This window comes from Ranitomeya variabilis, chromosome 1, assembly GCF_051348905.1.
Source record: "Ranitomeya variabilis isolate aRanVar5 chromosome 1, aRanVar5.hap1, whole genome shotgun sequence".
In the NCBI taxonomy this organism is placed as follows: Eukaryota; Metazoa; Chordata; class Amphibia; order Anura; family Dendrobatidae; genus Ranitomeya; species Ranitomeya variabilis.
The window spans coordinates 1,081,564,018-1,081,572,830 of NC_135232.1; the positions used below are offsets into that span (position 1 = coordinate 1,081,564,018).

Here is an 8,813-nt window from a genome sequence, read left to right on the forward strand (position 1 = left end):
ATATCATGCGACCAAAAGGATTTCTGCAAATCACATGCTACTTATATTGATGTCTACAGCAAGGGAGTTGCTGGTGACCAGTGACAGAAGTTCAAGGACATTTGGAAAACTTTGTGCTCCTTCTGATAGGTCACAAGTCCTAAAGTGCGATGAGTACAAATCATTGGTTGTGATATCACAGTGCGGCACCACAATCTCCATGCCGAAACAACACTGTCCTTGAATGAACAACAAGCAGAAATCTTGAAAAATGATCAGGTGATAAGTAAACTAGAAGGTCCCATAACTTCTGGTCACATTGTATTTACATGAAACCCCTTTATAGATGGAGGGATTGTCCCTGTACATAATCATATGTCTCTATAGATGGAGGGATCGTCCTTGTAGATAGTAGTACGGTGGGTACGGAAAGTACTCAGACCCCTTTAAATTTTTCACTCTGTTTCATTGCAGCCATTTGGTAAATTCAAAAAAGTTCTTTTATTTTCTCATTAATGTACACTCTGCACCCCATCTTGACTGAAAAAAACAGAAATGTAGAATTTTTTGCATATTAAAAAAGAAAAACTGAAATATCACATGGTCATAAGTATTCACACCCTTTGCCCAGACACTCATATTTAAGTCACTTGCTGTCCATTTCCTTGTGTTCCTCATTGAGATGGTTCTACTTCTTCATTGGAGGCCAGCTGTGTTTAATTAAACTGATAGGACTTGATTTGGAAAGGCATACACCTGTCTATATAAGACCTCACAGTGCATGTCAGACCAAATGAGAATCATGAGGTCAAAGGAACTGGCCAAGGAGCTCAGAGACAGAATTGTGGCAAGGCACAGATCTGGCTAAGTTACAACAGAATTTCTGCAGTACTCAAGGTTCCTAAGAGCACGGTGGCCTCCATAATCCTTAAATTGAAGAAGTCTGGGAGCACCAGAAGTCTTCCTAGACCTGGCCGTCCAGCCAAACTGAGCAATCGTGGGAGAAGAGCCTTGGTGAGAGAGGTAAAGAAGAACCCCAAGATCACTGTGGCTGAGCTCCAGAGATGCAGTAAGGAGATGGGAGAAAATTCCACAAAGACAACTATCACTGCCGCCCTCCACCAGTCGGGCCTTTATGGCAGAGTGGCCCGACAGAAGCCTCTCCTCAGTGCAAGACAAGACATATGAAAGCCTGCGTAGCGTTTGCTAAAAAACACATGAAGGACTCCCAGACTATGACAAATAAGATTATCTGGTCTGATGAGATGAAGATAGACCTTTTTGGTGATAATTCTAAGCGGTATGTGTGGAGAAAACCAGGCACTGCTCATCACCTGCCCAATACAATCCCAACAGTGAAATATGGTGGTGGCAGCATCATTCTATGGGGGTGTTTTTCAGCTGCAGAGACAGGACGACTGGTTGTCATTGAAGGAAACATGAATGCGGCCAAGTACGGAGATATTCTGGATGAAAACCTCTTCCAGAGTGCTCTGGACCTCAGACTTGGCCGAAGGTTCACCTTCCAACAAGACAATGACCCTAAACACACAGCTAAAATAACAAATGAGTGGCTTCAGAACAACTATGTGACCATTCTTGACTGGCCCAGCCAGGGCCCTGACCTAATCCCAATTGAGCATCTCTGGAGAGACCTGAAAATTGCTGTCCACCAACGTTCACCATCCAACCTGATGGAACTGGAGAGGATCTGCAAGGAAGAATAGCCGAGGATCCCCAAATCCAGGTGTGAAAAACTTGTTGCATCATTCCCAAGAAGACTCATGTCTGTACTTGCTCAAAAGGTGCTTCTACTCAATACCGAGCAAAGGGGCTGAAGACTTATGACCATGTGATATTTCAGTTTTTCTTTTTTAATAAATTTTCAAAAATTACTACATTTCTGGGTTGTTTTTTTCAGTCAAAATGGGGTGCAGAGTGTACATTAATGAGAAAAAAATTAACTTTTTTTTTAATTTACCAAATGGCTGCAATGAAACAGAGCGAGAAATTTAAAGGGGTCTGAATACTTTCCATACACACTGTATGTCTCTATAGATGGAAGGATCAGCCCTGTAGATATTAGGATGTCTCTATAGATGGAGCGATTGTCCTTGTACATATTAATATGTCTATATAGATGGAGAGATCGTCCTTGTAGACACTAGGATGTCTCTATAGATGAATGGAACGGCCCTGTAAATAGCATGTCTCTATAGATGGAGGGATCGTCCTTTTAGATAGTAGTATATTTCTATAGATGGAGGGGTCGGCCCTGTAGATAGTAGTATATCTCTATAGATGGAGGGGTCGGCCCTGTAGATGGTAGCATGTCTCTATAGATGGAGGGAGAGGCCCTGTAGATAGTAAGATGTCACTTTAGATGGAGGGATTGGCCCTTTAGATAGTAAGATGTCTCTATAGATGGAGGGAGCGGCCCTGTAGATAGTAGGATGTCTCTATAGATGGAGGGAGCGGCCCTGTAGACAGTAGGATGTCTCTATAGATGGAGGGATCGGCCCTGTAGACAGTAGGATGTCTCTATAGATGGAGGGATCGGCCCTGTAGATTGTAGGATGTCTCTATAGATGGAGGGAGCGGCCCTGTAGACAGTAGGATGTCTCTATAGATGGAGGGATCGGCCCTGTAGACAGTAGGATGTCTCTATAGATGGAGGGATCGGCCCTGTAGATTGTAGGATGTCTCTATAGATGGAGGGAGCGGCCCTGTAGACAGTAGGATGTCTCTATAGATAGAGGGATCGGCCCTGTAGACAGTAGGATGTCTCTATAGATGGAGGGATCGGCCCTGTAGATTGTAGGATGTCTCTATAGATGGAGGGAGCGGCCCTGTAGACAGTAGGATGTCTCTATAGATGGAGGGATCGGCCCTGTAGATTGTAGGATGTCTCTATAGATGGAGGGAGCGGCCCTGTAGACAGTAGGATGTCTCTATAGATGGAGGGATCGGCCCTGTAGATTGTAGGATGTCTCTATAGATGGAGGGAGCGGCCCTGTAGACAGTAGGATGTCTCTATAGATGGAGGGAGCGGCCCTGTAGACAGTAGGATGTCTCTATAGATGGAGGGATCGGCCCTGTAGATTGTAGGATGTCTCTATAGATGGAGGGAGCGGCCCTGTAGACAGTAGGATGTCTCTATAGATGGAGGGATCGGCCCTGTAGATTGTAGGATGTCTCTATAGATGGAGGGAGCGGCCCTGTAGACAGTAGGATGTCTCTATAGATGGAGGGATCGGCCCTGTAGACAGTAGGATGTCTCTATAGATGGAGGGATCGGCCCTGTAGATTGTAGGATGTCTCTATAGATGGAGGGAGCGGCCCTGTAGACAGTAGGATGTCTCTATAGATAGAGGGATCGGCCCTGTAGACAGTAGGATGTCTCTATAGATGGAGGGATCGGCCCTGTAGATTGTAGGATGTCTCTATAGATGGAGGGAGCGGCCCTGTAGATTGTAGGATGTCTCTATAGATGGAGGGAGCGGCCCTGTAGACAGTAGGATGTCTCTATAGATGGAGGGATCGGCCCTGTAGATTGTAGGATGTCTCTATAGATGGAGGGAGCGGCCCTGTAGACAGTAGGATGTCTCTATAGATGGAGGGATCGGCCCTGTAGATAGTAGGATGTCTCTATAGATGGAGGGAGCGGCCCTGTAGACAGTAGGATGTCTCTATAGATGGAGGGATCGGCCCTGTAGATAGTAGGATGTCTCTATAGATCAGTGTTCCCCAACTCCGGTCCTCAAGAGCCACCAACAGGACATGTTTTCAGGATTCCCTTAGTATTGCCCAGGTGATAATTGCATTACCTGGAAAGGCAAGAATTACATCACCTGTGTAATACTAAGGATATCCTGAAAACATGACCTGTTGGTTGTTCTTGAGGACCGGAGTTGGGGAGCACTGCTATAGATGGAGGGATCGGCCCTGTAGACAGTAGGATGTCTCTATAGATGGAGGAATCGGCCCTGTAGACAGTAGGATGTCTCTATAGATGGAGGGATCGGCCCTGTAGACAGTAGGATGTCTCTATAGATGGAGGGAGCGGCCCTGTAGACAGTAGGATGTCTCTATAGATGGAGGGAGCGGCCCTGTAGATAGTGGTATGCCTTGCTATGTGTCAGATGTGGCCTTGTATGTAACGTTTTACGTATTCTTTCTCCCTTATAACCATGTAGCAATGTCTCTGAAGAATCTGGGCGAGGAGGGCGGCTCGGCCATCACACAGCTTGGCTCTATGCTCTTCACAAGACAAGTGTCTGGCGCTCGGTGAGTGGTAGCTTTAAATTAGGGGGCAAACAAGCTTACTAGGAAATGAATGCTGACTGAATGCTGAGGTAAGGCTCCTACCCACAGCTGTAAATGGTATGAGATAGGGGCGCCATCAGAGATTTTGTAGTTACGCTTTTGTTGGGTTTCGGGGAGCAGGATTCTCTCACTATTAGAGATGAGCGGATCTATTCGTGGGATCCTGGTCCAGCGGCCACATCAGTGCTGCCTGAATGCTACACACAAGGCCTGAAAATCTCTTACTTTCCACGCCTTTATTAGCCAAGACTGTCTCAACGCCATCTGTTCCCTGAGAAGCTAAGGGACCGGCCAGTCCGACTAGTCTCCTGTGCGTCTCAGTCCATGACTGTTATTAAACTTTGTTTTTCTCTTTAACATGGCAGCGTTTTCGAGTGAAACTATCCCTGTCTGAAATCAGCCGGTGCCTGGTACATGCTTCCTGATGTACGGGCAGCTTGTATCTGCTGTCAGACTCTATTTAAGGTCCTTATTGCAAATGGGGAGTAAAAAGGGGCACGATTCGAGACAAATACAGGTATATATTTTTTATTTTACTTTGTATTCCCCTTAAAAAGGACTACAACCTGCGGTCATGCAATCACTTATATTATGGTGATCAATACCACTGGATCTCTATATATTGCACAGATACATTGGCGTTCACTGGGGCACCGTCATGGCAGGCACTTGGGTCTTCAGCAGGACCCCAGCTCTTCTACCAGCCCATCGGTGCCTCCACCCCTGGCCGTGCGCTGTAATTGCCAATGTCTGAGAATGACTGGCATTTATCAGGTTAATACCTTTGGTCAGAATGTTGATCCACTGGCAGCTATTGGAGGCAGACAATGGCCTTCAACTGCCAGTCATCCATTCTTGACATTAAGGGATGTAAGAATTACAATGTCTCCATAAGAATTGGATGCGATGATTTTTCTGTCTGACACTCGGAATAAATTGGTGCTCCCTGGAATATTTTCACAAGCCTTCCACAAGGATGATTTCTTGTAGATAGTACCTTTTGTCTCCTACGGGAATGCTTTCCTACGGTCTGCCATGCTTCACCAATACCACTAGGTTCGGTGAATGCTCCACGTTCCTGACATGTCTTTATTAGTAATTACTTGTATTTCCCATGAAATAACAATGCTGGAGCTTATTCTCTTTGATCTCTGCTCTCTGACGTTCCTCTGTTCTTCCTCCTGAGAATATTTATAATGAAAAGTGGCATCTGGGTGTTTCCATTTTTTTTTTTTATCAGAGGGGCGTGTCCCTACAGTCTGGCATTGCCAGCAGTTATTGGACAGTGTCATTTGTGCAGGGACACGCCCCCAACTGGCAACACCCAGATGTCAAATTACTCCTGTATTCTCTAGGAGGCATAAGAGGGGAACGGCACCAGAAACCATTCTGGGAAAAGCTGCTGCAGAATGCAAGTGTTTACCAAAGTACACCTGCCCCAGACCAAAGTCCTCTTTAAGACAAAAATGCTGTATTACTCCGAATTATTGAGTTTTCTTTAACATCTGTTGGAATAACTGCTGTATCCACATGTCCGGCGCCCGGCAGCCTTGTGGATCGTATTCCGCTGAGATGGTAATGTCTCCGTACTGCTGGGAAGCAGCCGAGCCACAGCCGACCTCCGAGCCAGTAAGCAGATACAGGACAGGAGGGCTGTTTATTATTTTACCTCCACTCCTATAGGATCAGACCACCAGATGCATCTGATATTCGTAGGAGCTCCGCACATCAGTAAGGCTGTGCTGCGTCCCTCTGTGACCATGTTACTCTCTGTAGAGTGTCGGTACCAGCCGACTGATCAGGTCTCATGGTTCGGATCATTGCAATCTGTAAACTGATAACAAGGAACAATTTGGGGTTGATTATTCTGTGGCTATTTAAGGCCTGAATGAGGTTGTAAAATAAGTAATGTTCTAATGCAAGTAAAAGTATATTGTGGAATTGGGTACTTTTAGATCCCCATTTAAACTCTGTCCCCGGAGTCTCCATTGCCAGCCCTTTTCTAGTTACAAAACTCGCTAAGGCCTCATTGGGACATCCGTTTTACCCTTACCCATACTTGTGGTATCCATTTTTGTTTTCACTGATAAAACCTATACCCATTATAATTTATGGCGCTATGCTCATGTCCATGTTTTTTCAGGAACTGTGTCCGTTCAAAACTCATGGAGATGCCCTTTTTTTTTTTTTTCCCTGACCACATGGATGACAAGGTCCCATACAAGTCTATGGGTCTGTGAGCACCACGTACAGCACACGGATGGTATCAGTGTGCAGTCTGTGTTTAACATTACAAATGATAGGAGAAGCTTGGTCATTTATTTATCCATCCATGCAAAACACTAAGGGCACTGATGGTGAAAACGGACACACAGCCCATGCTCTGATGGTAATAACAGACACACAGATGATACACTGATGGTAGAAACAGACACACGGACCATACATTGGTCTAAAACACTGACACAGCACCGTTTTTTTCACATGCGTGCGTAAACACAGACGTGAATGAGGCCTAAGTCGAATTCCACAACTAAAACATTCCATTGTGCAGAAAAACTGGCAAGGGTGCTTGTGGAGACACGGGGGTCAGTGGGAGCTCTAATCCACTGGTTCGAGACCACATGGACCAGGGATAATCCCACCGAACGCCCGCTCTTCTTTTACCATGTGCATAATATTACTCCAATAACACAAGGTGAGCGTAAAACAGTGTGGCAATAATTTCTTGCACCATAAAACAATCAACGCATAGAACAGTCCCAGCAAAATACCAAAGATGATGCAAATTACAGAGTCTCACACTTCGCCTGACTTGCCTGGTTTAGAGCTGCTTCAAGGGCCGACTACCCCCATCAGTGGCACTCTGCTTTGGGCGGGCACCCACAGAGAGCAAGTAAAGGCAAGCGTAGGAAGCAGATCGAGAGCAGTGAGGTATAGTGGCCAGGTGACCTGATTGCCCCAACCTGGATTCTTCCAGACATCTCTGAGGGTTCAGCGATGGTCAATGGAGAAGATCTGTATTCTTTCTTTCAGCCGGGGCCATGGTCCTAGTATGCTCCTGTTCACATTAGCTTGGAAGTGCCAGTCAGTCTTTGTCTTCTGATTTGTAGGCTCATTAGTCTGGCGTGATGCATGCATGACATTGCACAGAGCCTACTAATCAGTAATGAAGCCGGGGCTGCCGACAGGTAGGAGGTGGTACAGAGGGCTCTCATCTGGCAGCCACAAATGGCCGACATGGCCGCTGACCAGGGTCCTGAGAATCATTTTGCCCAACTCTTAAAAAAAAAAAGTCTCGTGCACACACTTTTGACTTTTTTATTTTTAGACTCTGCGCTCCATATGGGGCACTGATACCAAATACCTTTTTTGTTTCAGATATGTTTACCGCCCTTTTTAACTCCCATCTCTGCATTTTTTTTTCTTTCCTTTTCTTCCCTTCCATCTTTTCCAGGGTGGTGCCATTAGGAACCTCACAAACCATCAGTGGATATACGTTTCAGGGCTTTATGTCTCACAGCGATGACTATCCATGCGCCTACCTGAATGCTGCATCAGCCATCGGCATTAAAAAGCAAGATATTGACCTGTTCATCAAAAGATTGGACAAATGCCTCCGGCAATGCAAGAGGGAGACAAATGTGGAGGACGTGGCTTCAGGTGCTTCCCCTATAACGGAGAAAGATGTTACAGAACTAACCAAGGATTTGACAGGGTCTCTGCGGGTGGAAGCTGAGGCCTGACACTATATAAAAGCTGAAGATCTAGACTGAAACTGCAATGCAGTTAGCCGCATCCGCGCTCGCCATGAATTATGTGTCGTTGCCTGTTAAGAATGCTAATTCCGGCTTTATTTCAAAACCTGTACAATTTGGAAGAAAATTAGACCCTTTCTCCTGATGAGTCATGCGTGCGTTAATCTATCTAAATTATTCTTTATTTTCAGTAGGAAATAAATCCTGGTAGAGCCGGCTTTATATAGAAAGTCATAATGAAGTGCCTTTTACCCACGTATTCTCATTGCCCAATGAGGGATTACATGTTTTGGTTTATTTTATAAATAAATCATTTTATGTAAAAAAAAAATAAAAAATTTAATTCTTTAGTACTAACATTCTACACAGGTACAACAAAGAAAAAGCAGAAGAAGACAAAGCTATTTTAAAAAGAGAGAAAAAATAATAAATCAAACAAATCAGAAAGTAGGTGCAGCTTTATGGCAGCAACGCTCACGAAACAATATTGGGTTTTACGTGTTATGTTTTTTTAGCTGGTGTCAGATGGTGAATGAGTTTCGTGCTGCAGTCGGGAGAGGCCAGTGAACCACATGTATGGTGCGGCAGAAATACTAAATCTGGTGAACAATCGGCAGAAGATAGGCATATGCGCACATTAGGGTATATTCAGACATGGCAGATTGGTTGCAGAAATTTCAGAAACTCGTTCACATGCTGCAGAAACGTTCTATAAGATGTCCATATGCTCAGTAATGGAGAGATCTAGTT

The 8,813-nt window shown here is 45.1% G+C and overlaps 1 protein-coding gene across 1 annotated transcript in view; it reads left to right on the forward strand.

The window, feature by feature from the left end:
• Nucleotides 1–8,471, forward strand: part of SEPSECS (Sep (O-phosphoserine) tRNA:Sec (selenocysteine) tRNA synthase) — a 50,663-nt gene extending 42,192 nt beyond the window's left edge. Inside the window, exons 9-10 of the mRNA XM_077279948.1 lie at nucleotides 4,176–4,266; nucleotides 7,763–8,471. Of these exons, the coding sequence (XP_077136063.1) occupies nucleotides 4,176–4,266; nucleotides 7,763–8,051 (380 nt within the window). The 3' untranslated portion in view covers nucleotides 8,052–8,471. The remainder of the gene's footprint in view (nucleotides 1–4,175; nucleotides 4,267–7,762) is intronic.
• Nucleotides 8,472–8,813: the final 342 nt, after the last annotated feature.